The sequence below is a fragment of the Pomacea canaliculata genome, linkage group LG5, assembly GCF_003073045.1.
Source record: "Pomacea canaliculata isolate SZHN2017 linkage group LG5, ASM307304v1, whole genome shotgun sequence".
Taxonomy (NCBI): Eukaryota; Metazoa; Mollusca; class Gastropoda; order Architaenioglossa; family Ampullariidae; genus Pomacea; species Pomacea canaliculata.
In genome coordinates this window covers 7,101,444-7,119,516 of record NC_037594.1, presented here as the reverse complement: position 1 = coordinate 7,119,516, position 18,073 = coordinate 7,101,444, and the positions used below count along the sequence as shown (strand labels likewise).

Below are 18,073 nucleotides of genomic sequence, written 5' to 3'. Positions count from 1 at the left end.
CGAAAGCGAGGAGTAGCACAGCAGTTCGCCGTTTCTTTATCAGCACCTCGACCCAGTAGGAAATGTAGCTTATCATTTGTTCTCAAAGTTGAGGGAGAAGGGCTTCATTTTGGAAGGAAAATAAATAGTAAGGTCACTTTTGTCAAGGATCACTCCTTTCACAAGCTGAGGTATATATCAATTCTGTGCAAACCAAAGATTAATTTGTTTTAGAGGAGGACAGAAATAATCCAGTACAGATGTTGATACGTAGCAACCAGATAACTATGTTGGTAAACAATCTAGCTATACGCACTCTGTACACTCATGGAAAAGGTGACCCCAGAGGAAAAAAAATGTACATTTCTCAAGGGCAAAAAAAGAGGATGGGGGAGGTTTCATGTCTAAATACCGGGGCACCATGAGAACATGCCTTCAGTTGCTGTCAGTGCTAAATCTTTCTTATGGTCATTTTGCCACTTACAGATTCCGCGTACAAATGCCACATCGCATGAAAGCAAAACTACGCGTTTAATGAGTCAGGCCATCAGTCCATCCAAAAAGCAGATTACAGAATGTCATCATCGTTTCTATTTATTATTTTTTTTAATTAGAGGAAATTATGTACAACTGTAGTGAATCCATAGTACTGAAATCTTTATAAATAAATGAAAAATATCGAATTGCATGTTCAAGTTTGGCTTATGTGCTTAGTCGGACAATTCTCTTACAAACTGTGTCAAGCACCCTTCAACCAAACATCCTAAATACCAAAGATAGCTCATGACGCGTTTTCCTACAGAAATCCATTATGCGGTATTAACGAGGGACGTGTGCAAGGGAGACAACGACAAGGGAGTAAACAACATTCGATGCTAACAGCATAAATACTTTCCCAGGATACATATTCTTGCCTGAAGTTCTGTCTCCACTTCAAGCAGCACACAGACTCAGTGGCGTAGGAAGATGATCAGTATCTTTTTTGAAGGGGCTCTGGTCACCCGCCACCCACCTTATTAATTTTTGCCTACCTGGTTCGTATGCCACTGAGAGATATATATATAAAATAGGCCCAATCATAAAACAGAAAGGAATAGGCAAAGATGTCATTCATGTGAAGTTTAGTGTATAGATCAACTGCCAGCAAAGTCCTACTTAAATCACTTCTCTCTTGTCTCAAAGCCCCTGATTATTTCTCGCCTTGATAGCTATGCAACTGCTATATCAGCATCAATAACTCATCTTGATGGCATCACCTTATCCCACAATACGTTTCAAACACATTACTTGAAGCTATATTACTTGATTGTAATAAAGCACCACTTGTAACAAAGACTAGTCTCAGAAACGGTCGACTATTATGGTAGTTTGTTATAAGTAGTTTTGTGTTCGATTTCCCCTGACATTGAAATACTGGCTTTGCAGTCAAAGAGAGATAACTCCTTCAAAACGTTCCGGCAAACGTTATAGCGTCCCTTTAAAAGTTTCCCGTGTTACACAGACTTTGTCGTGTATAGTCTATTTAATATTGAAGATTAAAAGAAAGAAAGAACTATTCCACCCTAAGAAAAGACATTGTGACCAGATATGAACATTTTACTCACAACTGTGTCTAGCTTGTACTTATATCCCCCATAATCAGTTAACCTAATGCTAATAATGACGTCTAAAATGATTCCAATATGATTTGAATAATAGAAGATAGGTTAGTCAGGAAAGTGTTAAAGAAAAAAAAACAACTTGTATTTTAAATTTTCTCTGATCCTTGCATGGGAAAAAAATCTTTGTGGTCTTTGTCAATATTAACCTGTAAGAGGAAAAAGAAACCGTTGCCTCTCGTTGTCATGACCGCCTTCATGGTTAAAAACATATATTTATCAAAGTACAAATTATATATAGAGGCACAATGTTTTTCACTTAATCTTGTTTCTTTTCGCTATGACCATGAAAGCTTTGTTCATTGTTCAAACTGTTTTGGAAGAATACGAAACTATTGGAAGGCTAGCTTTCCAGGAGAATCCAAAATGTCTGGAGACGTGGGAGATTTGATTGTTAAATTCTCCAAGAAAGAGTACACAATTACTGGCCTGTCAGGGACAGATACAATCAAAAATCTTAAGGATGCTATCTATAGACAGACAGGTGTACTCCCTGAGCATCAAAAACTTGCCGGATTTAAAGTAAAAGGTGATTTTAAAAAAGATACTTCATTGTATTGCGTTCATTGTTTACACCGACTTTTCGTTCGTTATTCTTTGCTAACCTTATCCCACGCGATTTTGTTTCACAACAGTTAAATTAACCATGCCAGCATATAGCAGAAAAATGGAAACTTCCAGATCGTGGGACTAAGCGTAAAAATAATATACTAAGCGTTCATCTTCGTTGATGAAGCAGACGAATATTAAACGAGTAAAAACTTACTGGACGTGTTGTTTGCATTAGGTAATATTTATACTAATGTTTTTCACTGTTGCTCTTTCAGCAGGTCAATTTAATGATTCATCACAGCTGTCTACCATGATGCTCAAGCCCAACATGAAGCTGACCCTTATAGGAACAAGAGCAGAAGATATTGTAAGTACGTGTGTGTGTGTGCATTCTTTTATTTGTCCCTTGACTGGTTCTACTCATTGGAGGGACCACATAGCTGACGAAGCACGTGATTTAAGCTTATTTTGGGCAATAGTGAGCAGGTCTTGCACAGGACGATCAGTCCACTCTGTCATGGTAACCAATGTCATGGTGCCAGCTGCCCTACAAGATATTGTGAAGGACAGTCTTCAACAGAGTATCATGCCAGGTCACATGGCCAAACCAGGTCAGCATACACCACCTGACTGTTGCAGGTAGGGTTCTTGGTGTCCGGTTTCTATCTGTAAAGCAGGATTGGTGCTATGAAAAACTTGTACAAGTTGTACTTTGTAGTAAGCTTATGTTATGGCCGTCCAGCCTAGCAATTGTCGCTGTTTCTGTTGTGATCCTGATGTGGATATCTGTCATGGAACTGTGGTCCTTGGAGAGGGGGGCTTCCAAGTACATAAAGCTGCTTATCTCTTCGAGCTGTACTCTGTTTAATGTAGATATCTGCTTTGCTATTACAGACGACCATGACTTTACTGTTGTCAGTTCTGACAATCTATATGCATTTGAACTGTCTGTCAATCTGTTGGTAAGGTCACAGTTCTCTGTTAGTGCCTAGATTGATGTCATCTGCAAAATTTAGATTACAAATCGGCCATTCACCAATAAAAATGGTAGTGGATGGTCGCGAAGGTTCTACTTATGATGTCCACGAGAAAATGTTGAACAGCTCAAGACGCAGGCAGCACCAATTGACAGATACCTTTAGTCATATAAAAGACAGCTCCCATTCGGCTATTTAGCAGTATTGTGCTCATTGAGCTCTTAAAAATCAATTTAATATCTTGGAAAAGACACACTTCAAAGTTGAATTTTTGCATCACATGTCCTAACCTCTCATGCTAGACTCTGTCAAAAGCCTTTGAAGGTTTAAAAAAAATAAACTCTTCTCTGTGTGTGTGCACTGATCCAATAGCATGGTGTAGTTGCGGCCCTTTGCTCCACTGGGGTTGAATAGAAAGAAGAAAAATCACCTTGTGATTGTTAATAGAATATGACATCACTGGTTGTTAATAGAACATGACATTAGTTTTTGTAACAGATGTCATCACTGTTGTTGTTAATAGCATGTGACATCACTTTGTGGTTGTTAATAGAATGTGATATCCCATTGTGGTGATCTCTTTTGGTGGCTGCTGTTTGTCCTGTTCTTAGTCATGCCATTATTATTGTCTTTAAGAAATGATGGAGAAGGTGTGGCAGCAAACGCAAAAGAAAGTATTAAAAACAATTTCGAAGATAATTCATGAAGTTGTTCTATGAAAATAATTATTTCTGTTTAAGTTTTCTATAAGTATTCTTATCTGTGATTTTCCTGGGTGTTATTAGTTACCTGAGGTATGGCAGAAGTGCCTCCAGGAGCTTAAAAACTGTGTAATGGACAATAGTGACTTACATTAGCTATCTTGATACATGAGAAAAGTCTTATATAAAGTAAATCTGAGATTTTATTTTTGCAATACATTTTTCAAATTTTACAACTGCTATATATCAATAGTCCACTTGTCTTAAGATCACAGGATTGCTTATTTATAGCTATATAAATAAACACACGTGGAACATACTGGAAATGATTCGACACTAGTCATCATGAAGGAATGCTACTGAGGGTTATTTAAAAAATTCTCTAATCTCTGGTTTCTTAATATAGTTGAAATGAGCTGCAAGATGATCAACACTTTAAGAGCAGCTCTGAGAACTATTTCGTAATTAAATATAATTATATAAGCATTACAATAATTACTTGAATCTGTTGATTTATTTAAAGACAACACTTGACAATAATCTATGATAATGAACTGGCATGCATCTTATCAACATTTGTGACTCTCTAACAAGAGTTCCTGTATCCCTGAGAGCATTCACAGTATTGTCTTGTCAACTTTTAGGATGAGGTGAGAGATCCACCAGCAGACATGCCAGAAGTCATCAATGATTTTGACATTGAGGATGAGGAGGTTGCCATTGAAAACAGGTTTGCTTTGAACATGTAACTTATATATATATATTCATTAATCAGCTGCATTTTTAAAATGCAGTTACTATTACTTCCAGTAGAGCTGTGTTAAAGCAGTGCTGATAATAACTTTAAATCAAAGTACAGACTGGTTGGGGTTTTTTTTTTTTTTACTCTACTCCCTAATATCTTATCAGATGTCATCATAGACATTATTAAAAGTATGTTTTGCAGTCATTTGTCATTAGTGGATGGGAAGTGGAATACCTGGGGTGGGGGGCTGGGAGGAGAGGTCCAACTATTCTGTGTCTGTGTAAAGACCACAAGTCTTAACACTTAATCAACTGTCATTTTATCCATTTGTAACCACCAACAACAGAAGTGCTTATGTTCAGAGAGGAATATCTTGCCAAGGTCAAAAAGCGAGTAAAGGAGCATCGGATCATCATGTATTATCCCCCACGTGATGGCAAAAAGCTTCTAGTGCTGGACATTGACTACACTTTATTTGGTAAGGATACAGTGCACACCATGTTTGATGCTTTATTTTATCATTGACTACACTTTGTTTTGCAAGGACGCAGCGGACAGGGTTTTTGATGCTTCCTTTTATCATGTAATACCTTCTCTTTCTTCCCTCCTTTTTTGGGGGTATTTTTAATTTTATTTTAATAGTGTGTACCATAGACCTGAATTTTTGCTTTTGAAAATACTTATTTGAAATATATTTATATTTTTTAGGGAACAAGAAAAGCTTAATTCTATCCCTTTTTTTAGAAACATCTTTATCTTCAATGTTTATAATAAAGCTTCAGGACTCAGAAACTGGTCTGTATCTGACTTTGCTTCTAGATCACAGGTCTACTGCAGAGACACCAACAGAGCTGATGCGGCCATATCTTCATGAGTTCCTCACCTCTGCCTACGTGGACTATGATATTGTTATCTGGTGTGAGTATGGAATAGGAAGAGTGTTTTTCTGTTCATTCTTGAACAATGTAAAGAGATGTGTAAACGGGAAAGAAAATAAGAACTCTCATGAGGTCAGCATTTCTGTATGCACACAGTATATAGGGGTGGATATTTATACATGCTCTGGAGTGAGCCTGGGAAAATAATTCTTTTTTTTTTAATTGGACCCTTGGAAAGAAAAATATATGTTTGCATTTATTCACAAGGAAAAAATAATTACGTCTTCCTAGTTGACAAAATCCCATGAGTTAAACTTTGAAAGACAATGCATCTGTCTTTTGCAGCTGCTACAAGTATGAAATGGATTGAGACTAAGCTGAACCTGCTGGGTGTTACCACAAACCCCAATTACAAAATCTGTTTCTACCTCTGTTCTGATGCCATGATTTCTGTTCACACACCAAAGTATGGTGTTATACAGGTAAGAAGATGATTATTCTGATTTTTTTTATTTTTATTTTTTATTGTCATGCCCAGGAGCACTCTGACCACAGCAGGAATTAGTTTTGCTTATGTATCCTAGCATAATACTGTATTTAATTAATTTTTTTACCCTTTCTAGGTGAAGCCATTGGGTGTTATCTGGGGCAAGTTTGACATGTGGAGTGAAAAGAACACGATCATGATTGATGATGTGCGGCGCAATTTCATAATGAACCCCAAGAATGGGCTAAGAGTAAGCCATTATTTACTCCATGCACACTGTTATTTACCATTTATACTTCTATCATTCATGGGGTATTCCTCTTTACTCCATTCTGGGTGCAATGCATGTTGGTCACAAAGTGTGGTTTTCTGCTGCACCATCGCTATGGCTATAAACAGGACTTGTTTGTGAATCTTACAGGTAAAGATTTAAGTTTTGTTGCTGTTTCAAATTCAGTTTGAAAATACCACATCTCATGTACTTTGTGTTTGCGTGTGTGTGTTCATTCTTTGTAACAGATAAAAGCCTTCCGTGAAGCCCATTCTAATCGTTTAGCTGACAAAGAACTGATGAAACTGGCAGAATATCTACAAGATATTGCAGACGTCAGTGACCTCTCCAGGCTTGACCATCGCAAGTGGGAGTCGTAAGTTTGCTTTGTCTGTGTTACTAATGCTGCGGCAGGGAAATAGCTGAGCAGTTAAAGCACTAGCATCAGAGCTTGAAGGTACACAGGTTTGATACCTGTTTGGTGCAGCAAATTTCCCCCAGTCAGGAATGGGTACCTTAGAGGGTTGGGGAAAGAAAAAGTAAAGCAGTAAAAGGGAGAGGAGACGGGCCCTGCCCTAAAAAGCTGAGTCTGAGAAAAGTCATGCCTTGTTCTCCAACATCCTTAAAAGGAGTTATCGCCGGCAGCTTATTGCTAGAGCAGACCTCTTGATCAATTAAATATCTACGCTAATCATTTTTCCCATGTTTGTAGATTCTTTGAAAGAAAGGTCTTTGGGACCAGTTTATTTTCATTTTGTTGTAATTATTGGCCACTAACTTCAATTAAATACTGTTGATATTTTGGCCTCTGTCATAGCTGTAGAACTTCAGTCAAGGAAGACTCTGCAGAAGAGTAGAATGGAAAAGCTTTTTTTTTCAGGTACAAGCGACCCACACCACGTAAACCTCGACCAGAGCACAAACCTCCTCCCCCAGCCATTCACCATACAGAGGAGGAAGAGGAGGAGGAAGAAGATGATGAAGGAGACGATGGTGGTGACGGTGAAGAGGAAGATGATGATGATGTATGAAAGGGTCGTCCCTGTTCCTGTCTTGTGTATGGGCTTTGAGCAGTCAAAGAAACGGATCCATACTGTTGAGCTGTCCAACTACAATTATCACCACCTCATGCACCAGCAGTTAACAAGCTATTGTGTAGATGATCTGTGAAGACCACTTGCTGAAATGCTCATCCTCATATTTGTTTAAATAAGAGTCCAAATAAATTTACTTTAAGTGATAAAGGGGCCACACATTTCCTGTTCTTCCTTCATTTCCCTCTTAAAAGCTAGGTTTAAATGAATGTTCTTCTTCAGTTATAATCTTTGTACTGAGCAAACATTTGTGGAGAAAAGCTCTTGTCAAGAGTGACCAGTAAGTCATCACTTTTTATGGGGATGGGACCAGCCATTTTCAAAAACAAAAAAATCATTCTGTAGTATCAGTCTATTAGTGTGTTTAGAAATGAATGGATATTTGGATGCACCCTACTGAGTCAAGTCTGCTGCCTGTAGATTAGGTGTATGTATAGGTGCTTTCTTTTCATGAGTTCTGTCACTTTCTGTACATTATACAGTGTCTTTATTCTTTTACTTTTGAGATTGTTTTTATTTTCTAAGTGATACACTTTGATATGTTTCTTTCCAATGTTCTATTTATCTGCAGACATTTCTGAATCGCAAGAATGCTCCCGATAATGTGCAATGACATGGACACAACTGCATAAGCTTCATGGCAATTTAACCACAATAGTAAGAACATATTGTCAGGAGTTCAGTCTGTTTTCATTATTTAAATTCCTCTTGTTTAACCAACATATCATTTATTTACATCAGTTTGTGTTTGTACAATGTCAGCATTTTATCAGAGGTTCTCATTAAACATGTGTTGAGTTTGTCGTATCTTTTGAATTTTCATCAGTCAGTTTTTTTCCATAGAAAGTTGTTTGCGGTCTGCGCATTTGCTTTAAGTATTCCTCACCTTCAAGGGAAAGAAAACAGAAAGGGAGACCAGGCTTTTGTTTGTAAGGGAGGCAACACAACTTTCCATTCTCGGAACGATGGAAAAGCTGTGTTATTTCCCTTAGTCTTTGACGTTCGCGAGTTCTTTTTCTCATTTAGTTTTTTTCTGATTGTTTATAAGTGATAATGCAGTCAATAAAACTACGTTTTTCCAATCGGAATACCAGACTCGATGTTGACATTATTTGTATTTTGGGATGGTTGGAAAAAAAATTTATTGTACGCATGTCATGTTTAAGCTTTCGACAGGGGTCGTATCAGGTCTGCTCACACCCATAGGTTGTCTCAACTTTCAACAGCGGAACTGATACAAGCCAAAATTTATCTCAAAGATAAAGAAAAAATGACTAGGGAAATATATACTTCGTGCACAGCATGCCAAAGAATTTGCTCATCTCGCTAAGAATTTTCATAGCATCCACACACACCACTCGACGACAAAACATGACTGAATGATTCAATTTATTCAGATGAACGTGACAAGAACGCTACTTGTTTTTTCTTTTAAAAACAAAAAAAGACGATGGGGTGGGGTCAGAGTTTATCAATTTTACATCGAGGCTCACCGCTTACCGCGGGGTCAAAACATTTGTCGACGTCTGCATACAAAAAGGCGGACAGACGATTGAGCAAACAACGAACACAGTTAAGCGTGCCATATCCACAGCGCAATCATGGTGACAAGAGCTACAATACAACTCTCGTTCTTGACTTCCATCATGGCGCACGACATCACATACACCATGCCATGCAGAGCATCGCCGCGCGGCTGTTTCTGGACTAACCCCGGTCCACATCAGCACGCGCAGTTCTTTGATGCACGAAGTCAATGTACTGCCATCTTGAGAATGGCTGGCCAAGAAACCAAAAGTACATCTTTTTTTTTAATTTTTCTTGACCAGATTTATTTCAGAACATCCAGAACCCCAGACCGGATGTTGCTCACACTTAGCCGAGTATTATCACAGATGATGGCTTGTAACAGGCCGAGACACGGTGACCAGCAGGAACGTATATCAAGTTGCGTGTGTGCCCGAGTGCGTGTGACTGTGCGTAGGTCACGTGCTCGAACGTCCGCGCATGCACGTTTGAGGGAGACATAGATGTGCAAGCGCTTCTCAGTCCAGTCTGACTGCTTCCTGCTAGTACAGCGAGAGAAGATGTGATGTTGATGAAAACAAAATTGTGGAAATCAACATCAAATCAGCTGACAAACAAAACTGATTCTTTCACTTAACGTGTTCTAATATGGTAAACAAGAAGATTCTCTTCAAGGCTACCTCCAAAATATTCGGTCCTCAAACTGCTTCTGTGTTGCTGCTGAGAAATGAAAGTCCAGAAAGAAAAAAATTTTTTTTTTAAATATGCGTTCAAGCCAACTCCATCTCGGAGAAAAAGAAAACAAATAACGTTTTAACCGAGTATTTTTGTTGATCTGTACGCACGCCTGGTAACTACGCAAATCAGACTCCTGTAAAATAACAAAAAAAAAAAACAAAAAAAACCAGCGAAGCCAACAGGTATAGATGCCAAAGCACCGACATTAATTTCAGAATCTCGTACTGACGATGATAACACGATCGCGAATGATATTTGATCTTTACAACGTGAACAGCAATTACCCTCTGAATTAAATTTTCAAATGTATGAAGGAAGGAGACTGTTTGAAAGTTTTGGTTTCAAGGCAGCCACCTAACTCGAGGTCTTCATCTTGCTACCAAACCGTTAAGTGAGCGGCCATAGCTGACAATACTGGTGTTAAAGAAAACACTTTTATAAGAATCGTTCGTCCAGATGCAAACCTGCGTATCACTTCATTCCAAAAGCTGGCTGATGCTCTGAAACCTTTTCTCAAAAACAAAAACAAAAAAACTTTACACCATCCACTACGCAGACACCAGGTATTCATATCCAATATACGACACAAGGCGAAAACCATTTACAATCAGCTTTTAGTTGCTGTAGGTGTGTAGACAAGAGCCGAAATCTCCAGTAAGTGCTTTTTTTTTTGGGGGGGGGGTTGTTTACCTTCTAACTTTTACAAGCTCCCCTGTCTTCTTGCTCTGAAAATGAGGACAAAAATGTAGGAGATTCTGCTTCGCGCCAGTGTTTTTCGGTTGTTGTTGTTTTTTTTTAATGAGACACCATGGGAGTTGGTGGTAATGACAGTGGCTGGGGTCGGGGGAAGGGAGAAGAAGACAGCGACTCCCTGATGTCGGGTACATCGAACACCATTAACAATTTACACTCTGACCAGCGAGAAAAATGAAAATGTAAACACTAAAGGTGATTGGATGATGATTATGAACGAATAATGTCCTTATCTGGTTTATTTTTCAATAAATAATAATGATTAGGAACTTTCTACACTTCTAGGTATGACTTAGCATTTCGATGGTCTTCGCCTTCAAAGTGTCGAGGAAAGCGAACAACTGGACCAAAGGGGGAAAAAATCCCACACATAAACAAAGAAAAAAAGAGAAACGGTGGTGTTTGGTGTTAATAGTTGCTGTTGCCGGTTACATCGCCAGATTTTACAATGGATAGGGAGAGAGTATTATTCAACTTACCTGCCAGACTCATGGAAGTTGTTGTGGGGAAGAATGAAAAAGCACGAAAGTTCACCACCAAAATCTGGAGAAACAGTATTGCACCATATATCAGGGAAAATATTAGGCAGCGGGACAAAAACATGATCTACATCTCGTGCGCCCAGTCAATTCCTCCGGCGATATATTGCCATGGGCAACAGCACAGCAACGCCAGCAAAATATCAACTGCCATGGAAGATGAAGATGTAAACTGCTGTGCGAAAGAAGCAATGGAGAATGAGAAGAAGGAACTACACAAGGAGCTGGGCCCACTGGGATGAAGCTGCAATTTGTGCCGGCAAAGGTTGACTCGCACTGGTGGTCATTTCATGGGCAACATTTCTCTCGGACAAGTCCCACCCAAGCAAGATGTTAGCCAAGAACGCATTCAAGCGGACATCGCAAAGGTTCGCTTGCCACGTGTCTGTACAAGCGTGTGAAGAAATATCGAATGCACGTGAGCTAAAGTGAACAGCTACAAATGAACGGTTAGAGAGACAGAAGAAGAAGACAGACAACAAAAGAATTACATGAGATCAATCTCCGTTACTCAGTTGGTGTTTATACACACCGCCGCTCATTCCCACAATCAACAAAAATCTTTCTTGACCATCCTGAAGCCAGATGCGCAAAGCCAGATGCGCAAAGCCGATCCCCGTGTAGTCAACCGACAACATTGTGTTCTCTCTGATGTCAGGTCCAGACACTTTGGCTTCTCGTTTAATCCAGGCAGTTCATTTTTACAGCATTCAAATGTTTTTGTGAATTTGTTTCCCAGTTCAAGATAAAAATACACATTGAAGCCAGTTAAAACATTAATCAACGATTCAGCAAACGAACAAAAAAAGAAAGAAACAATCACATGAAGCCGACAGTGTCACATGTAGCTTTGTCTCAATTAATACCTCAATTCAATAGAAAAGTCAATGTTTTTTTGGGTAGCGAAGTCCTTCTACTCCAGCTTCACGAAATAGTGCAGGGATGGTGCACCCTGCTGAGTTGCTGGTCGGGTACACAGCTAAAACACTAGGTAAACGACTGACTAGATTCTGGTGACGCCAATGGAGTTTCAAGATGGCCACAATGGCCTGGCTCTGTTTCCTCAACTGGTCTGCTCTCCTCCCTTTTCTCACCCTTCCAGCATTCCAGCAGGCTGTGACTGGACATGTGGGAGACCATAACACTTGTTACGTGTCTGACGTAACTGATGAGAATTATTTGGAAATGCAGGAGACGAAAGCATGGTCAAAAAGTCTCCATTCAGTTCTTGCCGCGACTGACCACAGTGTCATGTGACCACATCACATGACCACACAGCTCTTGGCGGCTTCTTTACGCAGGTGAACCTTGGCCTCCGTCAGACCGCTAAAACGCTTGCGGCGGATGAAGGACCGTTGGCGGCGGAAGCTGCTGGGCCCGTCACACCCGGGGCTGGCCCCTGCCGCCGCTGCGGTGTTGGTGGTGCCCGCCGACGACAGTGCCGCCACCTCCATCACGTCGTTGACGCTGCGCTGGGAGGTCTTGGCCGACGTCTCCGAGTACACCAGGGCACCGATGTGCTTGGCTGTCTTGAGACCCTGTAACATCAGAGACAAAGAATTTAGTCACATTGCTTTCTCTCCTTTTTTTTCCCCCTTCTTTTTAACCCGTCATTTTTTCCCCATTTCATGAAGGGTTTTCCTCTCCCTTCTCTCTCTCACACGCACACAATGACACAAGATATTATATAAACGCACAAAGATATTTAAAGAAAACTGATCACCAGGCTACATACAGGAAGAGAGACAGAGAGATGAATGGTCATTTGTAAGGTGTGGATGAAATCAGGTCACATAAGTACAGCGTTGCTAAGCAATAACTGCTGCCACAACAACAGAAATGTCTTCGCAGGAGGCCGCAATAAACGCACCGACGTCAACGAGACAACTGTTTTCACCGAGGGGGGAGTGGAGAGACACAAAACAAAAGTCGGTGGACGGGCCTCGGGTCAGACAACACAGTTGTCCACGTCTCTGAAGTTGGTGATCACTCACCACCCAATCCTGTCAACAAATGACGGGGGACCTACAATGATTATGGTGCAACAGGAGAGGACTTCATCCATTACTGACCCCCTCCTCCCCAACTTGAGGTCAGGTCTAGGAGCTAAGGGAAACAGTTAAAGTTTGTTAATAACTAGCGGAGAAGAGGTTATAGACATCACTCGGTGTCCATCTCTTCTTTTACGTGTGTCTTACCTTCCCCCAACCTTAAGGAGTGAGGTTCCCATCCCACAGCCGACTGAAATGTGATACGGGGTTATGTGATCAAAACAGATCGTTACTAGGTTCCATTGGAAGAGGTTCAACTACATGTCCGCCGAGCACAGAAGACACCTAACGGATCTCTTGACATCTACATGATGAAATTTTCATTTGAAGGCTGCGGAGTGCTGACAAAATTGTACAACCTGTCCGAACACATCGCATTGTATGGTCCACAACATTGCCCCCCACCCCCCCCCCCCCAACCCAATGGTGGGAGTGATCAATCTCCGCAAACTTAAGTTCTCATTAAAGGCGGATACATGCCAAGCTATCTAAAGACACTCAAGCATCTCCACACTTTGTTTTTCTCTCAGCTGCTATCAACTATCTTCGCCTAATGATGGATGGACTCGGGAAGGGTGGAAGGAGCCAGGAACGACGAGGGTCGAGGAGACGAGCTTTTTGTTAGGATGAAACAAGTGAACCTCAACTGATGACCCCTAGTCTAGTCTCGACTGAAGTGCACATCCACACACATACACTACTCGTCACGGCTGGCCAAGCAGCAATCACACGTCACCCACGCATTCTCCCGCACGCATCACTGGTGGACGCCTGACGACGCCAGAGGGCGTTTGGGGAGGCCACGTGAGGTCAGACAGTGTCAAGTTCCCCCTCCGTGTTTAGCTGTGCGGGCCACAAGCAAGCCTCGCTAACGAACAGGGGAGGTGGAGGGGAGGGGGAGAATCTCGGTGCAAGGCCGGGGGGTGAGGGTGTGACGATGAGCGGGAGGGAGGTCAGAAACGGATGTGACCTGAGGTTCTTCCGCCTCCACAGCCGCGTAGCTGAGAGCCAATGGGAGGAGGGAGGATGAGGAGGGGGCTGCGGCTAACGGGACCGACTGGTCGTTGCTAACATGGTTTTCAGAGTTCAGTGCCGGTCAGTCTTGTTCGTCACAACATTGGCTAAAGTTCGTCACAACAGTACAACAGTGGCAAAGTGTTCTACAGTCACCACTACACCACTACTCCACCCGTAAGATAGGATTCGTGGCTTTGTATCGCATGAACTGTCCTCGTCCTCCGCTAACTTATTAGAAGAAAACCATCACACAAGGTCAGCACGAGTCTTTTGTCCCCTTCCGCTTTTGTTAAAAAAAAGGAATTTTCCTTCGCAAGAATGTAAGAAATGCGGATTTCCGCTCACCATCATCCCACTTGAAACACAATCAGCAGTCGTGAACACGGATCCCTCACCCTCTCAGTTCTTCTCACACCATTCAGTCGGAGGACAAGCAGCTTCAGATGGGCAACCTCAGGAGGTCCCTCTTAGGTCTGCTCTTCACATTTCATTGTCCTCTCGTGGTTTTTTTTTTTTTTTTTTTTTTGGACCTCTATCCTGTCTATTAGTCGTTCGCCATGAACCGATGGATGTTCAGAAAGATGAGGAGCTGACCTAACAAAGACCTTGACCTGGCGATGAGAGCTGACCCTGGCAGTGTCACAAGGAAATTGTTTCTCGTAAACTTTGGTGCTGATGTCAAGGATTTTCCCACAAAATTCAGTGAAGAAAAAGAAACCTATGTAACTACCAAGTCATTTCTTCGCGCTAACATTATTGCCAGCTCATATTCCGTAACCGGAGCGCACTTTCCCCAAGTGAACAATGTACCGTGTCTGACCTTCGACCTGAGGACGAAAGTACACTGCAGGGTTTACCGCCTAACCCACGTGACTACATTTTAATAATGGCCTTATAAAACCGTCAGGGTTTTTTAATATCAAACTTTTTCAATAAAAATTACCGAACGTGAGCTTCAAAGCCATCGAATGTAAGCAGTAAACATCAGAACAAAAAATAACAAGAGGAGAGTTTGAGGATGTGGTTGTGACCGAGCTGACGGTTGGTGTGGGGAGGGAAGGGGAGGAGAGAAACGTATCCCAACAGGTGCCTGGGGTGTTCTACTCACCTGATCGTAAGAAACGAAGGTGGGTCGTCGCTGGCCGGCTGGCAGGTTCTTGGCCTCCGACCGTCGGTCGGTCTTGCAGCCAACTAACATGATGGGCTGTGTGGGGCAGTTCTCTCGAACTTCAGGGTACCACTGCAACAACACATGCAACTTTCTTTAAATAAACATTTTGACCTTCTTCACTCTTTCTTCAGCTTAATCAATCACACACCAAACGAAAACACGACAACGACTCATAAACCAGTCCATCATAAAATGAGCCTCGATACTATTTACACCTGGGTTAGAGGTTTCACGACCATTCCAGTCCGTTTACTACCTTCTTTATCCCCTACTTACACACCCCGACCTCTCGTTATCTGATAATAACACGCGGAGCATGAAACAGCTTGCACCACCCGCCAGCCCCTCTACCCGATTTTTTGCGACGATTGAAAATTTTATCGCATCCAAAAAAGTATTTATCCGACAGCTGTCTCCTCCTCCTCCTCCTCCTCCTCCTCCTTCCACTGATGGCTTTATCTGATAGCGCCTGCCAGCACCTCTACAACACTCAAATACCTGCAGGAATATTCATGTACCTTGGCGGTAGTCATCCAGGTGAGCTGTAAGACTGACTTGAAACAACTTGCCCCATGGAGGAGACAGGTGGAATGAACATTAACATGGGGCTAGGTCTTCCTGCTTCCACTCCTCTTGTCAAGTTTTTCTCCTCACTCCTCTGAGCTGAATTTATCTTCTGCCCCACCTCTACTCCCACTCCCTGGTCTGTGTCTATAATTTGTCTTCTCTGCGAGATGTTGTTGATTTATTCTCGAGGGTTACTAATGTTCTCCTCTGGTACTGAAGAATTATTCCTGCATCCAACCGTCTTGGGTTTCCCCAGGCCCATAGTCTCTAGTTATCATTCATCACATCTCCTGCTTTATTTTTCCCCCGTCCTCCGTCGACTCCTACAACTTCTGGAACCTTCTCGGCCTCAGTCGTTACCTGACGCTTTCTGTTTATTTGCTTTCTTCACTCTTCACCGAGGACCTGCTACTCCATCTTCTTCGTCTGGCCCGCTGGCCTCTTGTCTGTTTACCTTGTAGTCTCCATCAGCAGCAGTTTGTTTTCTTTCTTCAGTTGTTCGGCCCTAAACCTCTGGCTTATTGCTGTTAGTCTCTTTCTGGTCTTGCGCCGCTCTGGTCACTTTCTTCTCTCACCTCTCACTTCCTTTGCTCTTTCTTCTCGTTGACATCCTCTTCCTCTGTACTTCCCCTTCTTGACTTGTCCTATTCTGGGTGCATCAATGTTTTGTTGTTTTCCTTTTTTATATTTCTCTAGCAATGACCATAATTTTTCCATGAAATTTTTTCCTCCTTTAAATTATCTTTTTCTTTAAGAATTAATTTGCTCTATTCTATCCCTCATTCCTGCTTTGTTCACCTTGCTTTAACACGTTAACACCAGAAAGGGTTTACAGCTTTTAGGCACTTTTTTTTTTTTGTCATACAGGTAGGATACTCCCCACCACACACACACACTTTTTTTTCCCCTCTTGTTGGATGTTGGGATTTGTGGCCAAAACTATCGACAGGAGAGAGCTTGCTTGCCAAACCATCCATCATTATCGGACAAGCACGGTTGGGCGCAGGATGAACGGCACGCGACTGAATGTCGTCTGCGCGATGAGAAAATAAATTCCGTCCGCAACACGTGCTGCGCTTGCAGTTCTGTCTGCTGCTGTGGAGGAGGGCAGAGGGTCAGGTCATCCATCCTAAAGATACCCCCACAACCAAACCTCCACACCGCTCTACCGCACACACAGGTGAGACGTCACAACACACCTGTACAGAGACCATCACAGGGTGCACGCATCCCCAACCCCTACACACACAGGCAGATGAACTGGGGGAGACTCGGTGGTGGAGGCAGTGATGTGAGTGCACAACATGTCAAAACACTTCTCCTGGAAAGTGCAACACACAGTGCTCAGGTAAAAGTTCAAACACGTCATCTCCTCCACCTCCCAACGCCCCCCAGTGCAGAAACACGACACCCTCGTGACCCTGTGGTTTGAAATTATTATCATCACCACCACCTTCAACTCCCCATCCTCCTCTTTCCAGGCCCACCACCCTTCCCTCCACTGAACGCTTTTACATCTTCATCATTCATCTGCTGATGCTGCAGGTCAGAGGTCATGGAAGTACGTCCTAGCATACGACGTGCTGACACGTAGCCAACGTATTGTTTCATATCCCAGCTGCACCTGTGACCTGTGCCATAAAGTAGACTAATGAAACGCACGGACAGGTAAATTGAACAGACTGGTGTACAGGGTGTCGTGTGGTAGGGTGCTTGTCTCCTGGGTAACACCAAGATGTCCCCTGCACCTTCATTAACTGTAACGGTCCTGTAGTCGGATTTGATTGACTGTGGTGACTATAAATTTACAGGTTTATAATCACAACGCAATATGAAACAATAAATAACACCATGCCTCTCTACACCTTAATAACCTGCAATACAATCACAATCTCACGAGTGAAAAGCCGAGGGTGGCGAGAGACTGAGTGGATCAACTTTAAACCATGACCAGCATCTTAATAAACCCTGACATACATTCTCATAAACTGTGCACGTGCATTATTTTACACGTGACTGAGCTTATTTTAGAATCACACCCTTCCATCTCCCCACAATTCATGATATTCTCGAGACGAGTCTCACCTTTGACACGACATTCTCCATGGAGTCTGGACTGTCGATAGCGAAACAGAGGATGACCAGGTCGGCGTCTGTGTAGGACAAAGGTCGCACTCGGTCATAGCCGGTGTCTCCTGATGAAAAAATAATAAAAAGATAAAGTAAGGGGTATGTCAAGCAAACAGGTGTAAATAAGCTTCTAGCCTTATCATCCCAGCTAGTTTACAACTTTTTCTAAGACCCAGTTTTGTGGAAGAAAACCTGACTCAGGACTCAGGTGATGAGGTGAGCATCCAGTGACTCAGCT

At 42.1% G+C, this 18,073-nt stretch overlaps 2 protein-coding genes across 2 annotated transcripts in view; one reads left to right on the top strand and one right to left on the bottom strand.

The window, feature by feature from the left end:
• The first annotated feature begins 1,975 nt into the window (after nucleotides 1-1,975).
• Nucleotides 1,976-8,440, top strand: LOC112564155 (ubiquitin-like domain-containing CTD phosphatase 1). The gene is made up of 10 exons (XM_025238777.1): nucleotides 1,976-2,166; nucleotides 2,465-2,556; nucleotides 4,512-4,597; nucleotides 4,975-5,090; nucleotides 5,432-5,530; nucleotides 5,836-5,972; nucleotides 6,114-6,227; nucleotides 6,497-6,624; nucleotides 7,129-7,273; nucleotides 7,914-8,440. The coding sequence occupies exons 1-10, from the start codon at nucleotides 2,004-2,006 to the stop codon at nucleotides 7,953-7,955; spliced, it is 1,122 nt and encodes a 373-aa protein (XP_025094562.1). The 5' UTR covers nucleotides 1,976-2,003; the 3' UTR covers nucleotides 7,956-8,440.
• A 274-nt stretch (nucleotides 8,441-8,714) lies between these two features.
• The window catches only part of LOC112564156 (rho-related GTP-binding protein RhoE-like), a 35,485-nt gene continuing 26,126 nt past the window's right edge, over nucleotides 8,715-18,073 (bottom strand). The window contains exons 3-5 of the mRNA XM_025238778.1: nucleotides 17,791-17,900; nucleotides 15,076-15,207; nucleotides 8,715-12,437 (exon numbers count right to left, since the gene is read on the bottom strand). Coding sequence (XP_025094563.1) covers nucleotides 12,162-12,437; nucleotides 15,076-15,207; nucleotides 17,791-17,900 — 518 coding nt within the window. The 3' untranslated portion in view covers nucleotides 8,715-12,161. The remainder of the gene's footprint in view (nucleotides 12,438-15,075; nucleotides 15,208-17,790; nucleotides 17,901-18,073) is intronic.

Excerpts from the sequence above, each read along its gene's own strand:
- LOC112564155 (XM_025238777.1), top strand. The coding sequence starts at position 2,004 with ATGTCTGGAGACGTGGGAGATTTGATTGTTAAATTCTCCAAGAAAGAG. Across the intron at positions 5,973-6,113 it reads CAAAGTATGGTGTTATACAG|GTGAAGCCATTGGGTGTTAT; the intron begins GTAAGAAGATGA and ends TACCCTTTCTAG. Across the intron at positions 6,625-7,128 it reads GACCATCGCAAGTGGGAGTC|GTACAAGCGACCCACACCAC; the intron begins GTAAGTTTGCTT and ends TTTTTTTTTCAG.